Raw genomic sequence first — 23,490 nt, forward strand, 5'->3', positions numbered from 1 at the left:
TGTATGCATAATTGAGGACACTGTACAGAGGTTCATCCCCAAGAAAAGAAAGATTATCCGGGGAGGGATTAGACAGCCATGGCTGACAAAGGAGGTCAGGAAATGTATCAAAGAAAAAGAGAGATCCTATAAAGTGGCCAAAAGCACTGGGAAATCAGAAGATTGGGAAGGCTACAAAAAGAAACAGAGGTTTAACAAAGAGACAAATAAGGAAGGAGAGGATCAAATATGAAGGCAGGCTAGCCAGTAATATAAGAAATGATAGTAAAAGTTTCTTTCAATACATAAGAAACAAACGACAGGCCAAAGTAGACATTGGGCCAATTCAAACTGATTCCGGAAGGCTAGTGATGGGAGACGAGGAAATGGCTGGAGAACTTAATAAGTACTTTGCGTCTGTCTTCACAGTGGAAGACATGAGTAATATCCCAAAAATTATAGAGGGTCAGGGGGCTGAGTTGAGTATGGTTGCCATTACAAAAGAGATGGTGCTAAAAAAGCTAAAAGGTCTTAAAATTGACAAATCTCCTGGCCCCGATGGGCTACACCCTAGAGTTCTGAGAGAGTTGGCTGAAGAAATAGCGGAAGCGTTGGTTGAGATCTTTCAAAAATCACTGGAGTCAGGGAAAGTCCCGGACGATTGGAAGATCGCTGTTGTAACCCCCTTGTTCAAGAAAGGATCAAGACAAAAGATGGAAAATTATAGGCCAATTAGCCTAACCTCGGTTGTTGGTAAAATTCTAGAATCGATCGTTAAGGATGAGATTTCTAAATTCTTGGAAGAGCAGGGTCGGATTAGAACAAGTCAACATGGATTTAGTAAGGGGAGGTCGTGCCTGACTAACCTGTTAGAATTCTTTGAGGAGGTGACAAGTAGGTTAGACCAGGGAAACCCAGTGGATGTGGTCTATCTGGATTTCCAAAAGGCCTTTGATAAGGTGCCACACAGGAGGCTGCTGAGTAAGGTGAGGGCCCATGGTGTTCGAGGTGAGCTACTGGCATGGGTTGAGGATTGGCTGTCTGACAGAAGGCAGAGAGTTGGGATAAAAGGTTCTTTTTCGGAATGGCAGCCGGTGACCAGCGGTGTCCCACAGGGTTCAGTGTTGGGGCCGCAGCTGTTCACCATATATATTAATGATCTGGATGAAGGGACTGGGGGCATTCTAGCGAAGTTTGCCGATGATACGAAGTTAGGTGGTCAGGCAGGTAGTGCTGAGGAAGTGGGGAGGCTGCAGAAGGATCTAGACAGTTTGGGAGAGTGGTGCAGGAAATGGCTGATGCAATTCAATGTGAGAAAATGTGAGGTCTTGCACTTTGGAAAAAAGAATCCAAGCATAGACTACTTTCTAAACGGTGAGAAAATTCATAATGCCAAAGTACAAAGGGATCTGGGAGTGCTAGTCGAGGATTCCCTAAAGGTAAACATGCAGGTTGAATCTGTGATTAAGAAAGCGAATGCAATGTTGTCATTTATCTCAAGAGGGTTGGAATATAAAAGCAGCGATGTGCTACTGAGCCTTTATAAGGCTCTGGTTAGGCCCCATTTGGAGTACTGTGTCCAGTTTTGGGCCCCACATCTCCAGAAGGACATACTGGCACTGGAGCGTGTCCAGCGGAGATTCACACGGATGATCCCTGGAATGGCGGGTCTAACATATGATGAACGGCTGAGGATCCTGGGATTGTATTCATTGGAGTTTAGAAGGTTAAGGGGAGATCTAATAGAAACTTACAAGATAATACATGGCTTAGAAAGGGTGGACGCAAAGAAACTGTTTCCGTTAGGCGAGGAGACGAGGACCCGTGGGCACAGCCTTAGAATTAGAGGGGGTAAATTCAGAACAGAAATGCGGAGACATTTCTTCAGCCAGAGAGTGGTGGGCCTGTGGAATTCATTGCCGCGGAGTGCAGTGGAGGCCGGGACGCTAAATGGCTTCAGGCAGAGATAGATAAATTCTTGATGTCGCGAGGAATCAAGGGCTACGGGGAGAATGCTGGTAGGTGGAGTTGAAATGCCCATCAGCCATGATTGAATGGCGGAGTGGACTCGATGGGCCGAATGGCCTTACTTCCACTCCTATGTCTTATGGTCTTATAATTACCTGTTGGACGCGCCCCTGAACTCCGGCGCTTTCCTTTGTTAGGGGCTGTCCAAGATGGCTGCTGTCACAGCTCTCCCCATGCGGTTGGGTGCCTGTGCTCCTAGGTTTCCCTTTGTCCAGGGGCCGCCCAACATGGCCGCCCACAGTTGTCCGCCACGTGGATCTGCCCTGCACTCCGGGGTCTCCTTTCACCGAGACCTGTTATGGGCAGTAGTTTAGAGAATCCCAAGGTTGCCTGGTATGGAGGGCAGTCGCTATGAGGAGAGGTTGAATAAACTCGGTTTGTTCTCACTGGAATGACGGAGGTTGAGGGGCATAGACAGAGTGGATAGTCAGAGGCTTTTCCCCAGGGTAGAGGGATCAATTACTAGGGGGCATAGGGTTAAGGTGCTCGGGGCAAGGTTTAGAGATTTTTATTTTTTTTACACAGAGGGTAGTGGGTGTCTGGAACTCACTGCCGGAGGAGGTGGTGGAAGCAGGGACAATAGTGACATTTAAGGGGCATCTTGACAAATACATGAATAGGATGGGAATAGAGGGATACGGACTCCGGAAGTGTAGAAGATTTTAGTTTAGACGGGCAGCATGGTCGGCACAGGCTCGGAGGGCCGAAGGGACTGTTCCTGTGCTGTACTTTTCTTTGTTCTTTGTATCATGGAGTTCATCTGACCCTCGACTTTCACTATCTTGTGGTATGGGGAGCACACAGTCCACTCTAAAGGTGTGGTACAACAGAGCTTTGCAGTATTTTAAAAACAAAGCCATGTTTATTTATGAATCCAGTTAACACTTTATAAACCCACAGTAAACATCTTAACAACTATCAACACCAATAAATCCCCAAAGAATACAGTACTCGATAGATAACCCTTAATAAATTCCCAAACAACATCCGGAAGACAAAAGACCCTTTTTATCACGGAGATCAGTTTTTAAAATTCACTATTGAGAGCAGTCAGCACTTCGATATCACCCAACTGATTTGGAGACAGTCTTTAGTTTGCAGAGAGAGATCCTCATGCAGCTCCTTGCTTTGCCTGCAGCTATCCAGCTCTCAAAACGAAACTAAAACACACCCTGTAGCAAACAGCCGAAAATGAAAGTAAAGCAGACAGACAGCCCAGCTCCACCCACACTCTGACATCACTGCAGCTCTCTAATAAACACCCATTTCTTAAAGGTACTCTCACATGACCCAGTCCATACTGGGTGGTTGCTTGCAGTGCTTCATTGCTCTGGGCCCCTGGTTGTGGCCCTTTGTAGCCTTATTGCTGCTCTCGCTCTTGTCCTATTTTCCCCCCTCTCCCAGCCCCCCCCCCCCCCGATCACTCCCTTCGCCCACTTATCTCCCCCTTCCCCCTCTTTTGTCCCCCTTCCCCCAGCTCCTATCCCCGTTTGCTCCCCTGGCCTTCTTGTGTATTCGCTCCCCCCCCCCAACCTGGTGCCGCCCCCCCCCCCCCACCTGTTGAGGATGCGCCGCGGCCCTGCTCTGCTGCATACCCCCAGCGCTAGCCTTCCCGCTACTGTGGTGAGCACCCTCCCGGGAGTTACTCGCTTCTCCCTCATCCACTTTGTGTTTACTGCCCATTTTTCCCCCGTCTTACCCTGCTCTCCCTTCTCCGCTGCATTTGATCTTTCGTACAAGGTCACAGTTTCCCACGTGAAGCGGTCCCTCGGGTAGTGTTTTGCCTTTTGTTGTTCAGGGCATGTTTCGTCGGAGTACTGCTGTTCCTTGTCAGGGACCCCTTATCGCTTCCCCTTCTGTCGCTGCTCCAGCCCACATTCCGAGACAAACTTGTCCGTCTTGGCGGGGTCTGTGAAGAAATGTTCTTTGCCTTGGTGGTGACCCAGAGCTTTGCTGGCTGGGTACAGCATACCAACGCATACACCGTTCTTATACAGGGCTGCTTTTGCCCTGTTGAACTCAGCCATTTCCTGGCCAGTCTGCCCCAATGTCCTGGTATATCCTAATCCTGTGTCCTTGCCAACTGCAGTTCTTGGCCCACCTGGCCCAGCGCAGGATTCTTTCCCGGTCCTGGTACCTGTGCAGTTTGGCTATTACTGCCTTTGGTTGATCCCCGTCTTTGGGTTTCAGGCGCAGCGACCGGTGTGCCCTGTTTATTTCTGGTGGGTTGGAGAAAGTTTCCCTCCCCACTAAGTTGCCCAGCATCTCGGCCACATAATCTGTGGGGTCCCTGCCTTCGATCCCCTCTGGTAGGCCCACAATCCGCAAATTTTTCCTTCTCGACCGGTTCTCTTGATCTACTTTGCCCTTCAGACTGCCCTGCGTCATGACCAACCTCGCCACCTCTTTCTCCAGTGCCACGGTCCGATCAGTCTGGTCAGTTGTGGCCTTTTCAAACTCTTTTTAAAATAAATTTAGAGTACCAAATTCATTTTTTCCAATTAAGGGGCAATTTAGCTTTGCCAATCCACCTACCCTGCACATCTTTTCGGTTGTGGGGGCAAAACCCACGCAAACACGGGGAGAATGTGCAAACTCCACGCAGACAGTGACCCAGAGCCGGGTTCGAACCTGGGACCTCGGCACCGTGCGGCAGCAGTCTTAGCCACTGCGCCACCGTGCTGCCCGCCTTTTCCAACTCTTTGATAGTCACCTCTTGGGCTTCCAGTCCCTTCTCTGCTCAGGGCGAGCTGTATTTGAGACAACTTCTCGGCCACCACTGCCTTCACCATGACCTCAGTGTCCGCTTTTTCATCCACCTTTATCTCCTGCTGGTGCTCCCTCAGTGCCTCGGTGAAGGATGCCTTCCAGTTCCCCTCCCCCCGATGCGGGAGGGATTTGTTCTGGTCTGTCCTGTTCTTTTGCTTTGACGAAACTTGCGTCCGCCGCCTGGTGCACCAGTTGGCTCATCAGAGTGTGGTCGCCCCTGGCCCCTTCCATCCCTGGTGTCTTTCCTGCTGCTAGTTTGGCTTCCTTCGGGCATTTTTGCTTATATTTCCTCACTTTCTTCCTTCCTCGGGCCTGTTAAGGTTGGGCAATGGATTGCTGCGTCTTTTTGGCAAATTATGTTGAAAAGTGGCTGTTTTTCGGGTCCATGGGAGGAGAGCCACCAACGTGCGACTGCTCAAGACATAGTCGTCAGCGAAAGAGCCTGGTGGGGGATATTAAGCATAAATGGGAGGAGAAGCTGGGAGGGGAGGTGGGGGCTGGGATGTGGGCGGAAGCCTTGCGGAGGGTGAACGTGTCCTCATCGTGTGCGAGGTTAAGCCTCATCCAGTTTAAAGTGGTGCATAGGGCCCACATGATGGTAGCGAGGATTAGTAGGTTCTTTGTGCGTGTGTGGGGGGGGGGGGGGGGGTAGAGAATTGACCACGTGTTCGTTCAGGGTGCCGTGACAACTGACAAAAATCCTGAGCAGCATCCAGAGATATCCTGTTATTGCCACAAACCTGGTGCCTCTTTTTAAAAACATTTATACTGTAACTCAAACTTTGCCTTCTACCGATCCGCAGATCCTGGGTTAGTGTGGTCAATTCCAGCCTCATTTCACCTGGAGTCGCAACACAATTGAATTAACCAATAATTCTGATAAAATTCCCAAAGTCTTTGTCCCTCGGCTGCCCAATAATTACAGTCACCAGGTTTGTAAATGTAAGCACAATTACTGTTTATTTATAAAAAGAACTATAATGAAATATGTAGCAAAGGAGATTACAATGGGATGAGAGAAGAGTTAGACTGGCAGCAAGGACTTTATGGTGGAACAGTTGAGGAACAGTGGAGAACCTTCCAAGCAATTTTTCACAGTGCTCAGCAAAGGTTTATACCAACAAACAGGAAGGATAGTAGAAAGAGGGAAAATCGACCGTGGATATCTAAGGAAATAAGGGAGAGTATCAAATTGAAGGAAAAAGCATTACAAAGTGCCAAAGATTGGTGGGAGACTAGAGGACTGGGAAATCTTTATGGGGCAACAGAAAGCTACTAAAAAAGCTATAATGAAGAGTAAGATAGAGTATGAGAGCAAACTTGCTCAGAATATAAAAACAGACAGTAAACGTTTTTAAAAATATATAAAACAAAAAAGAGTGGCTAAGGTAAATATTGGACCTTTAGAGGATGAGAAGGGAGTTTTAATAATGGGAGATGAGGAAATGGCTGAAGAACTGAACAGGTTTTTTGGGTCGGTCTTCACAGTGGAAGACACAAATAACATGCCAGCGACTGATAGAAATGAGGCCATGACAGGTGAGGACCTTGAGAGGATTGTTATCACTAAGGAGGTAGTGATGGGCAAGCTAATGGGGCTAAAGGTAGACAAGTCTCCTGGCCCTGATGGAATGCATCCCAGAGTGCTAAAATAGATGGCTAGGGAAATTGCAGATGCACTAGTGATGATTTACCAAAATTCACTAGACTCTGGGGTGGTCCCTGTGGATTGGAAATTAGCAAACGTGACACCATTGTTTAAAAAAGGAGGTAGGCAGAGAGCAGGAAATTATAGGCCAGTGAGCTTAACTTTGGGAGTAGGGAAGATGCTGGAATCTATCATCAAGGAAGAAATAGCGAGGCATCTGGATAGAAATTGTCCCATTGGGCAGACGCAGCATGGGTTCATAAAGGGCAGGCCGTGCCTAACTAATTTAGTGGAATTTTTTGAGGACATTACCAGTGCAGTAGATAACGGGGAGCCAATGGATGTGGTATATCTGGATTTCCAGAAAGCCTTTGACAAGGTGCCACACAAAAGGTTGCTGCATAAGATAAAGATGCATGGCATTAAGGGTAAAAGAGTAGCATGGATAGAGGATTGGTTAATTAATAGAAAGCAAAGAGTGGGGATTAATGGGTGTTTCTCTGGTTGGCAATCAGTAGCTAGTGGTGTCCCTCAGGGATCTGTGTTGGGCCCACAATTGTTTACAATTTACATAGATGATTTGGGGTTGGGGATCCAAGGGCAATGTGTCCAAGTTTGCAGATGACACTAAGATGAGTGGTAAAGCAAAAAGTGCAGAGGATACTGGAAGTCTGCAGAGGGATTTGGATAGGTTAAGTGAATGGGCTAGGGCCTGGCAGATGGAATACAATGTTGACAAATGTGAGGCTATCCATTTTGGTAGGAATAACAGCAAACGTGATTATTATTTAAACGATAAAATATTAAAGCATGCTGCTGTGCAGAGAGACCTAGGTGTGCTAGTGCATGAGTCACAGAAAGTTGGTTTACAGGTGCAACAGGTGATTAATAAGGCAAATGGAATTTTGTCCTTCATTGCTAGAGGGATGGAGTTTAAGACTAGGGAGGTTATGCTGCATTTGTATAAGTTGTTAGTGAGGCCACACCTGGAGTATTGTGTTCAGTTTTGGTCTCCTTACCTGAGAAAGGACGTACTGGCACTGGAGGGTGTGCAGAGGAGATTCACTAGGTTAATCCCAGAGCTGAAGGGGTTGGATTATGAGGAGAGGTTGAGTAGACTGGGACAGTACTCGTTGGAATTTAGAAGGGTGAGGGGGGATCTTATAGAAACATATAAAATTATGAAGGGAATAGATAGGATAGATGCGGGCAGGTTGTTTCCACTGGCGGGTGACAGCAGAACTAGGGGACATAGCCTCAAAATAAGGGGAAGTAGATTTAGGACTGAGTTTAGGAGGAACTTCTTCACCCAAAGGGTTGTGAATCTATGGAATTCCTTGCCCAGTGAAGCAGTTGAGGTTCCTTCATTAAATGTTTTTAAGGTAAACATAGATAGTTTTTTGAACAATAAAGGGATTAAGGGTTATGGTGTTCGGGCCGGAAAGTGAAGCTGAGTCCACAAAAGATCAGCCATGATCTCATTGAATGGCGGAGCAGGCTCGAGGGGCCAGATGGCCTACTCCTGCTCCTAGTTCTTATTAAATACAACTGATTAACTATTATCTAATTCTTAATTCCCCACTTTAACTTGCCCCCCTCCCCCCCCCCCCCCCTCCACCCTCTATGTACACACACACACACACGGCAGACAAATACAGAGGGGCAGAATGGGTTAAGGAAAAGAGAAAAAGTGTCCTTGCTTCAGATGGATGTTTCCAGCACCTAATGCTGGTTAAACTTTGATTTCAGTTCAAGGTATTTACTGTCTATTCATTCAAGTCTCTGTACTTTCAGAAATACAGAACTCTCAACCTTTCTGGAGAGGGAGACAGTCCTGGTCTTTGGTTGCAGCCTGTAATAGTTTCCCTGTAGATTCATTCATTCAGGTTCTCTGCAGCGTCAGAAATATGGTACTCACAGCCTTTCTGGAGAGGGAGAGAAAAGTAGGTCCTCGCCCTTTTTCTGTCTGGGAGTCAAACTGAAACTCCTTGGGACTTTGCAAATCATTCCACTGGGACAGTATGGCCTTTTAGGTCAATTTGTTGTCCCCAGCCAATCAATCAAACTGAGTCCCAGTCCATCTCTCTCTCTCTGATGCTGAAACATCTGAGGTCTCCTGTTCAAACTAGCACAGGGTAACAGTGTGTTCTCTCCTGTAACTTCTGAAATCCTCATTGTCTCTCCCACTTGACCTAAAGATACAAAGGGCAACACGGTAGCATTGTGGTTAGTACAATTGCTTCACAGTTCCAGGGTCCCAGGTTTGATTCCGGCTTTGGTCACTGTCTGTGCGGAGTCTGCACATCCTCCCCATGTCTGCATGGGTTTCCTCCGGGTGCTCCGGTTTCCTCCTACAGTCCAAAGATGTGCAGGTTAGGTGGATTGGCCATGATAAATTGCCCATAGTGTCTTTGGTGTTGGGTGGGGTTGCTGGGTTATGGGGGTAGGGTGGAGGTGTGGGCCTTGGGTAGGGTGCTCATTCCAAGAGCCGGTGCAGACTCGATGGGCTGAATGGCCTCCTTCTGCACCGTAAATTCTTTGATCTATGTCTATTAATCAGCCATAGGTCCAGAATGGAGGGAGGAGTGGTGGAGAGAGAGAGGGCAGAGTGGGGAGTGGTGGAGAAAGAGAGAGAGGAGTTGGACTGAGGGAGATGGGACAGAGGGGGGAGTGGGGGACATGGAAAGTACAGTGGGCGAGAGAGAGAGGGGACGGAGGGGGTGTGGTGAATGAGATTCACACGGTATTATAGTTACCAATCTCACTCTGTTCCAAGTATAGTAAGAAGTCTTACAACACCAGGTTAAAGTCCAACAGGTTTGTTTCAAACACGAGCTTTCGGAGCACGGCTCCTTCTTCAGGTGAATGGAAAGGCTTGTTCCAGAAATGTTTATATAGACACAGTCAGAGATGCCCCGGAATGCGAGCACCTGCAGGCAATCAAATCATCAAAGATGCAGAGAGAGAGGTAACTCCAGGTTAAAGAGGTGTGAATTGTCCCAAGCCAGTTCAGTCGGTAGGCCTCTGCAAGTCCAGGCTTGTTGGTGGGGGCCGAATGTAATGCGACATGAATCCCAGATCCCGGTTGAGTCCGCATTCATGCGTGCGGAACTTAGCTATAAGTTTTTGCTCAGCAATTTTGCGTTGTCGCGTCTCCTGAAGGCCTCCTTGTAGAATGCTGACCCGGAGATCAGAGGCTGAATGTCCTTGACTGCTGAAGTGTTCCCCAACTGGAAGGGAACAGTCCTGCCTGTTGATAGTCGCACGATGCCCGTTTATTCGTTGTCGCAGTGTCTGCATGGTCTCGCCAATGTACCACGCTTCGGGACATCCTTTCCTGCAGCGTATGAGGTAGACTACATTGGTCGAGTCGCACGAGTATGCGCCGCGTACCTGGTGGGTGGTGTTTCCACGTGTAATGGTGGTGTCCATGTCGATGATCTGGCATGTCTTGCAGAGATTACCCTGGCAGGGTTTTGTGGTGTTGTGGTTGCTGTTCTGAAGGCTGGGTAATTTGCTGCAAACAATGGTTTGTTTGAGGTTGCGCGGTTGTTTGAAGGCCAGTAGTGGGGGTGTGGGGATGACCTTGGTAAGATGTCCATCCTCGCTGATGATGTGTTGGAGGCTGCGAAGAAGATGTCGTAGTTTCTCCGCCCCAGGAAAGTACTGGACGACGAAGGGTACTCTGTCAGTGGTGTCCCGTGTTTGTCTTCTGAGGAGGTCGGTGCGGTTTTTTGCTGTGGCGCGGTGGAACTGTCGATCAATGAGTCGAGCGCCATATCCCGTTCGTACGAGGGCATCTTTCAGCATCTGTAGGTGTCTGTTGCGCTCCTCCTTGTCTGAGCAGATCCTGTGTATACGGAGGGCTTGTCCATAGGGGATGGCTTCTTTAATGTGTTTTCGGGTGAAAGCTGGAGAAGTGGAGCATCGTGAGATTATCTGTGGGCTTGCGGTAAAGCGAGGTGCTGAGGTGACCGTCCTTGATGGAGACGAGTGTGTCCAAGAATGGAACTGAATTTGGAGAATAGTCCATGGTGAGTTTGATGGTGGGATGGAACTTATTGATGTCATCGTGTAGTCGTTTCAGTGATGTCTCGCCGTGGGTCCGCCCAGAACTCCTCCCCCTGGAGCTGCTGTATAAAGATCCGTGCCACAGAGTCAGCCAGCCAGTTCACCGAAAGTTCAACAGTTAACAGGCTGGCTCTGTTGTAAGTATATTAAAACCGCTATTCTAATCCTACAAGCACGTGTCCGTAGAATTGATGGTTCCATCAATTTAATATACTTACGAAACAGTCGAAGTAAATCATGGAAGCAGCCCTCAAGCCCGGATGCCTAGAACTCGACCCAGAGGATGCAGAGGCTAAGGAAATTTTTTCCCACTGGCTGAGATGTTTTAAAGCCTACCTGGCCGAAGCCAGCAACGCCGGAACAAAGGAGGAACAAAAACTCAGCCTATTGCACGCAAGGGTAAGCCACAGAATATCCACACAGCTGAATCCGGCCGGTTCTTACACCGCAGCGCTGGCAATATTGGACAAAATGTACGTTAGGCCCATTAACAAGGTTTATGCACGCCACGTGTTTACGACCCGCCATCAGCGGCCTACAGAAACGCTAGCCGAATTTGTACGGGAACTGAACAACCTTTCTAATGACTGTAATTATCAAGCCGTTACCGCGGCTGAACATAGGGACCTTGCTGTGCGGGACGTTTTCGTAGCGGGCCTTAGATCTAACTATGTGCTAGAAAAGGGGGCCCAGGACTTAGATACTACTGTGGAGGCAGATACCACTATGGAAGTCTCCTTCCGCAGCCTCACCTCGTTTCCGCGGACCCCGCGACCTCATCGTGGACCCCCGAGCAACAATCCCCCAAGGCCTGTGCCGCACGGCACCCCAGCTACCGCACTGCCAAAGCCAGTTACTCTGCTGCCCCAGCCAGCTACTCGGCTGCTCCAGCTAGCTACTCAGCTGCCCCAATCTGCCATTTCTGTGGCCGAAGCCAGCACCCGCGGCAGCACTGCCCAGCCCGATCCGCGACCTGCAGCAGCTGTGGGAAGAAAGGCCACTATGCCAGAGTGTGCCTCGCGAAAAGGGTCCCAGTTTCTAACTCCCCAGTGGAGAGAACAAATCGCTCCCAACACCAGCGGGCCCGCGGGGCCCGAAACGCTGCGGCCTACGCCCCGACTCCGCCCCCTCTCACCACGTGCGACCCATGGGGGCCACCATCTTGGCAAACCCCCACCATGCGGCCAGCCATGTGCGACTCATGGGGGCCGCCATCTTCCTCGCTGCTCACCACGTGCGATTCACGGGTCCCATCTGCATGCTCAGAAAGCTCATCTGAAGACTACGACTTCCCCGGGGACTCATCACGTGGCCCGCAACTCAGCGCAGCGAACCTGCATCAAGCTCGCCAGAACGGGCCGGCATCTACTTGACCGGACGCCCACTCGGAAGACTACGACTTCCCCGGGCACTCATCACGCAGCCCGCAACTCAACGCCGTCACCCTAGATCAGTCCCGCCCCAAGCACCTACGAAGTTCGATGGAGGAGGTCCAGATCAACGGGTACAGCACACCATGCCTCTTTGACTCCGGGAGCACCGAGAGCTTTATACACCCAGAGCTGGTAAGACGCTGTTCGCTTCCTATTTTTCCTGTGAGCCAAACTATCGCCCTCGCTTCGGGCTCCCACTCAGTCCAAATCCAAGGACGCACCGTCGCTACGCTCACAATTCAAGGCGCTAGTTATTCAAAATTTAAACTTTATGTCCTGCCTGACCTCTGCGTGCCACTCTTATTAGGCCTGGATTTCCAGTGCAACCTCAAGAGCCTCACCCTCAGCTTCGGCGGGCCCCTGCCCCCACTCACTATCTGCAGCCTAACCACGCTGCGCATCTCCCCCCCTCCTCTCTTCGCCAACCTCACTCCAGATTGCAAACCAGTAGCTACTCGTAGCAGCCGATACAGCCTACAGGATAGGGTCTTTATCCGATCGGAGGTCCGGCGGCTGCTCAGTGAGGGATCATAGAGGCCAGTAACAGTCCCTGGAGAGCTCAGATGGTGGTCGCCAAGACCGGGGAAAATTTTGCATGGTCGTCGATTATAGCCAGACCATAAATCGCTTTACGCTCCTAGACGCGTATCCCTTCCCCAGAATTGCAGACATGGTTAACCAGATCGCCCAATATCGGCTATTTTCCATGGTGGATCTGAAGTCTGCATACCACCAGCTCCCAATCCGCCCGGAGGACCGCCACTACACGGCGTTCGAGGCCGATGGCCGCCTCTTCCATTTCCTCCGGGTTCCCTTCGGCGTCACTAACAGGGTTTCGGTGTTCCAACGAGCCATGGACCGAATGGTAGACCAGTACGGGCTGCGAGCCACGTTTCCGTATCTGGACAATGTTACCATCTGCGGCTATGACCAGCAGGACCACGACGCCAACCTCCACCGTTTTCTCCAGACGCACCAACAATTAAACCTTACATATAACAAGGAGAAATGCGTGTTCCACACAAACAGACTGGCCATCCTCGGCTACTTCATGGAGAACGGAGTCCTGGGCCCAGACCCAGGACTCAGTACTCCCCCCTCCCTCACTGCCCCAAGGCCCTCAAACGGTGCTTGGGGTTCTTTTCATACTACGCCCAGTGGGTCCCTCAATATGTGGACAAAGCCCGCCCACTCTTTAAGGCCACAATATTTCCCCTGTCAGCTGAGGCGCGCCAGGCCTTCAGCTGCATCAAGGAGGACATCGCCAAAGCGGCCATGCGGGCGGTGGATGAATCCACTCCCTTTCAGGTTGAGAGCGACGCCTCAGAGGTAGCTCTAGCAGCCACTTTAAATCAGGCAGGGAGGCCCGTTGCATTTTTCTCCCGTACCCTATCGGCTTCAGAACTCCGACACTCCTCTGTCGAGAAGGAAGCACAAGCCATCGTGGAGGTGTTCGTCACTGGAAGCACTACCTCGCAGGTAGGAGGTTCACCCTCATCACCGACCAACGATCGGTTGCCTTTATGTTTGACAACTCACAAAGGGGCAAAATAAAAAATGATAAAATCCTTCGGTGGAGGATTGAACTCTCCACCTATAGTTACGATATTAAATATCGACCGGGGAAGCTCAACGAGCCCTTGGATGCTCTATCCCGCGGGACATGCGCCAGCGCGCAGATTAGCCGTCTGAAAGCCATTCACGTTGACCTCTGTCATCCAGGGGTCACCCGGCTCGCCCACTACATCAGAGCCCGAAACCTGCCTTTCTCCAACGAGGAGGTAAAAGCGGTCACCAAGGACTGCCCGATCTGTGCGGAGTGCAAACCGCACTTCTATAGACCAGACAAGGCCCACCTGGTCAAGGCTTCTAGGCCCTTTGAACGCCTTGCGATCGTTTTCAAAGGGCCATTCCCCTCCACTAACAAGAACATTTATTTCCTCAACATCATCGATGAGTTCTCCCGATTCCCTTTTGCCATTCCGTGCCCCGACATGACCTCCCACACAGTCATTAGGGCCCTGCATAGTGTCTTCACCCTGTTCGGTTTCCCCAGCTACGTACACAGCGACCGGGGTTCGTCCTTTATGAGCGACGAGCTGCGTCAGTACCTGCTCGACAAGGGCATTGCCTCGAGCAGGACTACCAGCTACAACCCCAGGGGGAACGGGCAGGTGGAGAGGGAGAACGCGACGGTCTGGAAGACCGTCCTACTGACCCTCCGGTCTAGAAAACTCCAAGTCTCCCAATGGCAAGAAGTCCTCCCAGATGCGCTCCACGCTATCAGATCCCTCCTCTGTACAGCTACAAATGAAACCCCTCACGAGCGACTCTTCATTTTTTCTAGGGGCACTACCACGGGAGTCTCACTTCCGGCGTGGCTGAGGACACCAGGCCCGGTCCTCCTGAGGAAGCACGTCAGGGGGCACAAAACTGACCCCCTTGTTGAAAAGGTGCGCCTCCTCCATTCCAACCCCCAGTACGCATTTGTGGAGTTCCCGGACGGTCGCCAGGACACAGTATCCCTTCGGGACCTGGCACCCACTGGTTCCAGCCCCCCCCACCCCCACTGAGGAACCCCGTACCCCGTTCCCTATGCTGCCGCCCCATCGCGCCCCGATTCCTCAAGGTCACCCCACCGGTTCCACGCGCCAGCACCAGCCCGCCCCCAGTCTCCGGTCGAGCCAGAATGTATAAAGTTTGGACGAGACCCGCCCCGGAGTCCGCCATCGTACCCCAACTCTCAGCACCCACCCAGCCACCGCAAGAGGCTGCAACCCCGGTGCTCCGTAGATCGAAACAAACAATTCGTCCACCGGACAGACTAACTCTGTGAGTCACCACCCCCGCCGGACTCAATTTTTTTCACAGGGGGTGAATGAGATTCACACGGTATTATAGTTACCAATGTCACTCTGTTCCAAGTATATACAGTAGTCCCCTGTTATACCGCGCTCCGCAATACCACGGTTCGCGATATACGGCGGGGGGGGGGGGCTTATGGACCCCAACTGTCAGCTTCCCTCTCCGGATCAAAGTGAGCCGGCCGCTGAAATTGACACTGCCGGCTTCTCTCTCCCTCCAATCAGCCGGCAGTGTCAATTTCAGCGGCTGGCTCACTTTGATCCGGAGAGGGAAGCTGCTCTCTCACTGAAACAATCAGCCGGCCGCTGAAATTGACACTGCCGGCTGATTGGAGGGAGAGAGCAGCCGGCCGCTGAAATTGACACTGCCGGCTGATTGGAGGGAAAGAGCAGCCGGCAGTGTTAACTTCAGCGGCCGGCTGATTGTTTCAGTGAGAGAGCAGCTTCCCTCTCCGGATCAAAGTGAGTTGGCCGCTGAAATTGATACTGCCGGCTGCTCTCTCCCTCCAATCCAACTTTTAAGTTGTTAAAAATGCAGCAGTGCTTGTTTTAATTAGATCCACGATGGGGGTTTTAAATTTATTTAAAAATCTATGCATCCGCTTCCCATTGTGAGTCTACGGGGGTCTGACCTCTCCCCCCGCCCCCCGTAGACTCACAATGGAAGCGAATGCATAGATTTTTAAATAAATTTAAAACCCCCATCGTGGATATCCGCTGCTCAGATGGCTGTCTTGGACCCCAACACCTGCGTTATAAAGGGGGACTACTGTATATGTATCAATATTGTAAGTGCAGTTGCACTACCTGACCACCAGGGGAAGTAGCTCTGGGAGTACTCGAGAGTTTGTACTGGGCTCCCCCCTTGGCTCCGCGCTGAACTCATCCCCCTGGAGCTGCTGTATAAAGATCCGTGCCACAGAGTCAGCCAGCCAGTTCACCGAAAGTTCAACGGCTAACAGGCTGGCTCTGTTGTAAGTGTATTAAAACCGCTATTCTAATCCTACAAGCACGTGTGCGTAGAATTGATGGTTCCATCGGGGGCAGTGGGAAATTTGAGGGGGCTGAATGTGCCAGTTTCTCCTCTTGTCTATGCCTTGTCCATGTGCTTAGAACTCACCCCCTCCCCCTCGGGCTCCTGCCAGGTGTCGGTGGATGAACATCCAAAAGCGGCTGTGGGTGCACTGGAGCCAATGCAGTGCAGTGGAGAGAATACACCATAACGATTAGTTGCAGGGTGCAGAATGCAGCCCAAGCGTGATTACAATTGGTGAACTGGAGCAGTTGCAGGGGATGCATCTCAAACAGCAATTGCAATAGATATAATTCACAATTGCAGTTGGTGCAATACAGTGAGTGCAGGGCAGGGGAAGCAGCATGCATCTCAGTCAACAATTGCAACCTCTGCAATGCAGCAAGTGCAACTCAAACAGCCTCTGCAGTGGGGATGATGCAGGAAATCCAAATCAAAGGGAGGGGGAGCACGTGAGGGGAAGGGGAAACGCGAGGGGAGGGGGAGAATGTGAGGGGAAGGAGAGAATGTGAGGACGTGGGAGGTGAGAGGAGGAGGAATGTGAGTGAATGTGGAAAAATGCAAAGGAGGAGATGTGAGAATGTGAGGGGATGGGGAGAATGTAGGGGGAGAGGAATGTGAGAAAGAGATGCGAGGGGAGATGGGAGAATGCAAGAGGAAGGGGATGCAAGGGTAGGGGGAAATGCAAGTGGAGATGGGAGAATGCGAGGGGGCGGGAAGATGGGAGAATGCAAGTGGAGGGGAATGCAACATGTGCTAATGCAGTGCAGAATGCAGCTGACTGTGAGCAGAGGCTGGCCGGGGAAGTTGACAGCTGACGAATTGGCTGCTGCTATTGTGCAATATCCTTACAAGGACATTGCTGAGTCTCTGCAAAGTGCAGTTTGCACTTTGCCTGAGAGTTGCAGGGATTCTATTTGGCCCACCCTATACCACACTGGTTCATAGCAAAGGAGAATGCAATCAATTTTATACATACACATCATACAACCATAGCAATATCCTCACAATGGAGGAGACCATTCGGCCCATTGAGTCTGTACAAAACCTCTGAAAGAGCACCCTAACTGAAGGTCAGGGCCCTCACCCTATCCCCGTCACACCACCTCACTGTTTGGGCAGCAAGGGGCAATTGATCATGTCCAATCGACCTAACCTGCACATCTTTGGACTGTGGGATGAAACCCGAGCACCGGGAGTAAAGCACACATTCACGGGGAGAAAGTGCAAACAGTTACCCAAGGTCGAAATCGAACCCTGTCCTTGGCGCTGTGAGGCAGCAGTGCTAACCACTGCGCCACAACTATAGATAAATAGATAGATTTATAATTTGTTCATTTATCTCTGTGCAAAGGTTGCTCCAGTTCCTGCATCTCTTTTTTCCCATTTCGAAAGTTGTTCTGGAATCTTCCCTCCCCCAGCCACAAGATGAGATCAGAAGATTAAACGAGATCTGCTCTCCCTCTCTCCTTGGCACTTGCCAGCACTAATGATGGCGCCGGCCCAATCTGGCACAGCCCGTAGGCCGTGAAGGATTCTGGAAACCGTCTTCTTGTTCCTTTTCTTCCGACGGGATTTTGTTTCCACCTCTTTCCCGCTCCTTGGGGCTTAAGCGGCGAGTGAAACGAGGCGGTGTTGTGATGTTTAAAAAAGACGGTTGGGCCATTATCAAAGATGGCGGACCGTTTGGGGGGGGCGGGGCTTTAACATTTTGGCCAATGACGATGAGACGGGGTTGTTCCCCCCCCCCCCAATTCACCCCAAAGAACGGCAGACCTCCCAGAGGGCGGGGCGGGTGAAGCCGATTCTCCAATGGTAGGGCGGGGGAGCTGAGCTCCTGTCAGTTGCCGGGGAGACCGGTATTGCCCCGCCCTTCCGCGCACCCTCCTGCAGCCAACCCTCCTGCAGCCAATGCTGAGAGGAAAAGGGAGGACCCCACGTGGGGGCAGCCGGCCAATCGGACGCTTCTCTCCGCCCCTCTGGCACAGTGGGGGAGGGAGCAGAGCGCGCGACGCGACCGTTGAGCCCCTCCCCGAGGTCACGTGTGCGGAGGTCAGGTTATAAAGGGAGCCGCGCAGCACCCGCTCTGTCTCAGTCGCCTTCCTTTCTCCCCTGTCCTTATTTGGTTTCCGTGCTCGGCTCCCGGCACCTCACTCACTCCGATTTCTCACCGAGAGGAAAGTCAGTTAAACATAATCTCCCGCAGCCATGACCCGAAAGTTCTTCGTTGGGGGTAACTGGAAGATGAACGGCAACCGCAAAGCGTTGACCGAGCTGGTCTGCAGCATCAACAAGGCCAAGATAAACGATCAGACCGGTAAGAGCGGGGCCAGGAGGACCTGTCACGTTTGCATTGAGAAATCCCTATGTAAACTGGGGGTGGGGCCCCAGCTGGGAGGGGGTGGGGCCCCAGCTGGGAGGGGGTGGGGCCCCAGCTGGGAGGGGGTGGGGCCCCAGCTGGGAGGGGGTGGGGCCCCAGCTGGGAGGGGGTGGGGCCCCAGCTGGGAACTCAACGTTTAGAATGGGAATTCTGAATGTAAACCTTTTAGAGGGGGAGGGGGGTTCCTTCCTGGCTGACCTGTCACGTTTACAATGGGACCGCCCTATGTAAACTGTCGGAGGGGGTCGGGCCTTGACGACCTGTCGTCCGGTGGTGTGGTTTACAGCCCTAGGTGCGGTTTACTGTCTACGGAGTTTGAACCTTCTCCCTGATGGGGCTGGTTTAGCTCACTCAGCTAAATCGCTGGCTTTTAAAGCAGACCAAGCAGGCCAGCAGCACGGTTCAATTCCCGTACCAGCCTCCCCGGACAGGCGCCGGAATGTGGCGACTAGGAGCTTTTCACAGTAACTTCATTGAAGCCTACTCGTGACAATAAGCAATTTTCATTTCATTTTCTGTGTCTGTATCGGTTTCCTCCCACAAGTCCCGAAAGACGTGCTTGTTGGGTGAATTGGACATTCAGTCAACCCGAACAGTGCCGGAATGTGGCGACTAGAGGCTTTTCACAGTAACATCATCGCAGTGTTAATCCTACTTGTGACAATAATAAAGATTATTGTTATTTACAATGGGCCTTCCCTATTTCAACATGGGGGATGGTGGCTGGCTACCCTGTCACGTTTACAGGGAGAATTCCCTATGTCAACTTTTGAAGGAATGGGGCTTTGATGACCTGTCATGTTTACAATGGGACTTTCTTTTGTAAACTTTGGGGGACCCGTCATGCTTTAGAGTGGGAATTCTCCATGTAAACATCGGGAGGGGTGCCAGATTGACCTCCTTTTTCAGAGGGGGTGAAGGATGTGGGAAGTTTGTTTGTTCCATTGGCTTTCTGGATGGTTTGGATCCCTTCTGGGGGTTTAATGGGCCCATGAGAGGTAGGGGTAGGAGTATACCACCGAGCCGTGAGGGTGTGACACAGCTCAGTGGGAGTGCAGGGATGGAAAGGGTGCGAGTCCCAGCGATCTGTTCTGTGGACAGAGAAGGAAATGCCGAGATGGGTAATTTCATCAGTCTGTTTGCTTCCGTGACCTTCAGGATTGACAAGTCAGCATTCCAGTGGAGGCAGTGGAATCGGTAGACGTTGTGGGTAGCGAGGACCGTCCTCACACTGGGGTGTTTTCTATTTAATTTAATTTAAAAAAAAACATTAAGAGTACCCAATTCTTTTTTTCCATTCAAGGGGCAATTTAGCATGGCCAATCCACCTCCCCTGCACATTGTTGGGTTGTGGGGGTGAAACCCACGCTGACACGGGAGGATGTGCAAACTCCAGATGAAATGAAAATCGCTTATTGTCACGAGTAGGCTTCAATGAAGTTACTGTGAAAAGCCCCTAGTCGCCACATTCCGGCGCCTGTCCGGAGAGGATGGTACGGGAATTGAACCGTGCTGTTGGTCTGCTTTAAAAGCCAGCGATTTAGCTCAGTGAGCTAAACCAGCCCCGATGGGCAGTCATCCAGGGCAGGGATCAACCCCGGGTCCTTTGCATTGTGAGTCAGCAGTGCTAGCCATTGCGCCACCGTGCCACCCCTCACACTGGGTGTTGTGGATGCTGCAGTGCTGTTATTATTCCATTCCCCTTGGTTTCTCCCAATCCCAGTGAACCCGAGCGTGGCAGAAATGCTTTACCCCTGACCTCCAGCTCCACTCGGCCTTTGTCGGTCGAGCGAGCGGCAGGTTTGTACTGACCTGGCATCCTGTCATCTTCGATATTAGTCAGTCAGGCAGAAGGAGAGACTGCTGTGGGGCAGCCCTGACCTTTCAGTGTCGTGACTGTGTTTAAAAATAGAGGGATGGAGCCCTCTTGACATTTTAGAAGGCTTGCGGTCCACGACTGGAATAGCTCTTTCAACCTTTTGAGCGTCTTCAGGAGGGCTCAGGTTTCCCTCGCACCTCCCCTCTTTGCTCCCAACCCCACCAAAAGAATAGCAGCTTGCTATTTGAATGCAGGAGGCACCATGCACCACATTCCCAGGTTACATGTCCCTGGTTGTTGGGGTGGTGTTGGAGGGGGAAATGGCAGATTCTGGACCGATGGTCTAACTTCTCTCTTTGCACCATCCCTCTCTTGCCCCTCGTCCTCTTTCTCCTCCTCCCCCCCCCGTCTTTCTCCTCCTCCCCCCCCCGTCTTTCTCCTCCCCCCCCCCCCGTCTTTCTCCTCCCCCCCCCCCGTCTTTCTCCTCCTCCCCCCCGTCTTTCTCCTCCTCCCCCCCCCCCGTCTTTCTCCTCCCCCCCCCCCGTCTTTCTCCTCCTCCCCCCCCGTCTTTCTCCTCCTCCGCCCCCCCGTCTTTCTCCTCCTCCGCCCCCCCGTCTTTCTCCTCCTCCGCCCCCCCGTCTTTCTCCTCCCCCCCCCCCGTCTTTCTCCTCCTCCTCCCCCCCCCCGTCTTTCCTTCCCACTTTCCTCCTCCCCCCCCCGTACTTTCTCCTCCTCCCCCCCCCCGTCTTCTCCCCCTCCCCCCCCCCGCTTCTCCCTCCTCCCCCCCCCCCGTCTTTCTCCTCCTCCCCCCCCCCGTCTTTCTCCTCCTCCCCCCCCCGTCTTTCTCCTCCTCCCCCCCCCGTCTTTCTCCTCCTCCCCCCCCGTCTTTCTCCTCCTCCCCCCCCCCCGTCTTTCTCCTCCTCCCCCCCCCCGTCTTTCTCCTCCTCCCCCCCCCGTCTTTCTCCTCCTCCCCCCCCCGTCTTTCTCCTCCTCCCCCCCCCGTCTTTCTCCTCCTCCCCCCCCCGTCTTTCTCCTCCTCCCCCCCCCCCCCCGTCTTTCTCCCTCCTCCCCCCCCGTCTTTCTCCTCCTCCCCCTCCCCGCTTCCCTCCCCCCCCGTCTTTCTCCTCCTCCCCCCCCCGTCTTTCTCCTCCTCCCCCCCCCGTCGTTCTCCTCCTCCTCCCCCCCCCGTCTTTCTCCTCCTCCTTCCCCCCCCCCCGTCTTTCTCTCCTCCCCCCCCCCCCGTCTTTCCTCCTCCCCCCCGTCGTTCTCTCCCCCCCCGTCTTCTCCTCCCCCCCCCGGCTTTCTCCTCCCCCCCCCCGTCTTTGCTCACTTTCTCCTCCCCCCCCGTCTTTCTCCTCCCCCCCCGTCTTTCTCCTCCCCCCCCGTCTTTCTCCTCCCCCCCCGTCTTTCTCCCCCCCCCCCGTCTTCTCCTCCCCCCCCCGTCTTTCTCCTCCCCCCCCCCGTCTTTCTCCCCCCCCCCCCCGTCTTTCTCCTCCCCCCCCCCCGTCTTTCTTCCCCCCCCCGTCTTTCTCCCCCCCCCCGTCTTTCTCCCCCCCCCGTCTTTCTCCCCCCCCCCGTCTTTCTCCCCCCCCCGTCTTTCTCCCCCCCCCGTCTTTCTCCCCCCCGTCTTTCTCCCCCCCCCCGTCTTTCTCCCCCCCCCCGTCTTTCTCCCCCCCCCCGTCTTTCTCCCCCCCCCGTCTTTCTTCCCCCCCCCCCCGTCTTTCTCCCCCCCTCCGTCTCCCCCCCCGTTCCCCCCCCCCGTCTTTCGCCCTCCCCCCCCCGTCTTCCTCCCCCCCCGTCTTTCTTCTCCCCCCCCCCGTCTTTCTCCCCCCCCGTCTTTCTCCCCCCCCCGTCTTTCTCCCCCCCCCGTCTTTCTCCCCCCCCGTCTTCCCCCCCCGTCTTTCTCCTCCTCCCCCCCCCGTCTTTCTCCTCCTCCCCCCCCGTCTTTCCTCCTCCCCCCCCCCGTCTTTCTCCTCCTCCCCCCCCCCGTCTTTCTCCTCCTCCCCCCCCCGTCTTTCTCCTCCTCCGCCCCCCCCTCTTCTCCTCCTCCGCCCCCCGTCTTTCCTCCTCCGCCCCCCCCGTCTTCTCCTCTCCCCCCCCCCGTCTTTCTCCTCCCCTCCCCCCCCCCGTCTTATCTCCTCCTCCTCCCCCCCCCGTACTTTCTCCTCCTCCCCCCCCGTCTTTCTCCTCCTCCCCCCCCGTCTTCTCCCCTCCCCTGTCTTTCTCCTCCTCCCCCCCCTGTCTTTCTCCTCCTCCCCCCCCCTGTCTTTCTCCTCCTCCTCCCCCCCCCGTCTTTCTCCTCCTCCCCCCCCGTCTTTCTCCTCCTCCTCCCCCCCCGTCCTTCTTCTCCTCCTCCCCCCCCCCGTACTTCTCCTCCTCCCCCCCCCGAGCTTCTCCTCCTCCCCCCCCGTCTTCTCCTCCCCCCCCTCCCCCCCCCTGTCTTTCTCCTCCTCCCCCCCCCCTGTCTTTCTCCTCCTCCTCCCCCCCCCCGTCTTTCTCCTCCTCCCCCCCCTGTCTTTCTCCTCCTCCCCCCCCCCCCCCGTCTTTCTCCTCCTCCCCCCCCCCGTCTTTCTCCTCCTCCCCCCCCGTCTTTCTCCCCCTCCCCCCCGTCTTTCTCCTCCTCCCCCCCGTCTTTCTCCTCCTCCCCCCCGTCTTTCTCCTCCTCCCCCCCGTCTTTCTCCTCCCCCCCCGTCTTTCTCCTCCCCCCCGTCTTTCCCTCCCCCCCGTCTTTCTCTCCCCCCCGTCTTTCTCCTCCCTCCCCGTCTTTCTCCTCCCCCCCGTCTTTTCTCCTCCCCCCCCGCTTTCCTCCTCCCCCCCCGTCTTTCTCCTCCCCCCCGTCTTTTCTCCCCCCCCCCGTCTTTCTCCTCCCCCCCCCGTCTTCTCCTCCCCCCCGTCTTCTCCTCCCCCCCCCCCGTCGTTCTCCTCCCCCCCCCGTCTTTCTCCTCCCCCCCCCCGTCTTTCCCCTCCCCCTCCCCCCCCCCGTCTTTCTCCTCCCCCCCCCCGTCTTTCTCCTCCCCCCCCCCGTCTTTCCTCCTCCCCCCCGTCTTTCTCCTCCTCCCCCCCGTCTTTCTCCTCCCCCCCGTCTTTCTCCTCCCCCCCGTCTTTCTCCTCCCCCCCCTTTTCTCCCCCCCCCGTCTTTCTCCTCCTCCCCCCCCGTCTTTCTCCCTCCCCCCCCCCCTCTTTCTCCTCCCCCCCGTCTTTCTCCCCCCCCCCGTCTTCTCCCCCCCCCGTCTTTCTCCTCCCCCCCGTCTTTCTCCTCCCCCCCGTCTTTCTCCTCCCCCCCCGTCTTTCTCCTCCCCCCCCGTCTTTCTCCTCCCCCCCCGTCTCTCCTCCCCCCCGTCTTTCTCCTCCCCCCCGTCTTTCTCCTCCCCCCCGTCTTTCTCCTCCCCCCGTCTTCTCCTCCCCCCCGTCTTTCTCCCCCCCCCCCCGTCTTTCTCCTCCTCCCCCCCCCGTCTTTCTCCTCCCC

The 23,490-nt window shown here is 53.7% G+C and overlaps 1 protein-coding gene across 1 annotated transcript in view; it reads left to right on the plus strand.

Annotated features, from left to right (window-relative positions):
* The first annotated feature begins 17,898 nt into the window (after positions 1–17,898).
* Positions 17,899–23,490, plus strand: part of LOC119979548 (triosephosphate isomerase-like) — a 35,619-nt gene continuing 30,027 nt past the window's right edge. The window contains exon 1 of the mRNA XM_038821947.1: positions 17,899–18,142. Within this exon, the coding sequence (XP_038677875.1) occupies positions 18,034–18,142 (109 nt within the window). The 5' untranslated portion in view covers positions 17,899–18,033. The remainder of the gene's footprint in view (positions 18,143–23,490) is intronic.

This window comes from Scyliorhinus canicula, chromosome 16, assembly GCF_902713615.1.
Source record: "Scyliorhinus canicula chromosome 16, sScyCan1.1, whole genome shotgun sequence".
In the NCBI taxonomy this organism is placed as follows: Eukaryota; Metazoa; Chordata; class Chondrichthyes; order Carcharhiniformes; family Scyliorhinidae; genus Scyliorhinus; species Scyliorhinus canicula.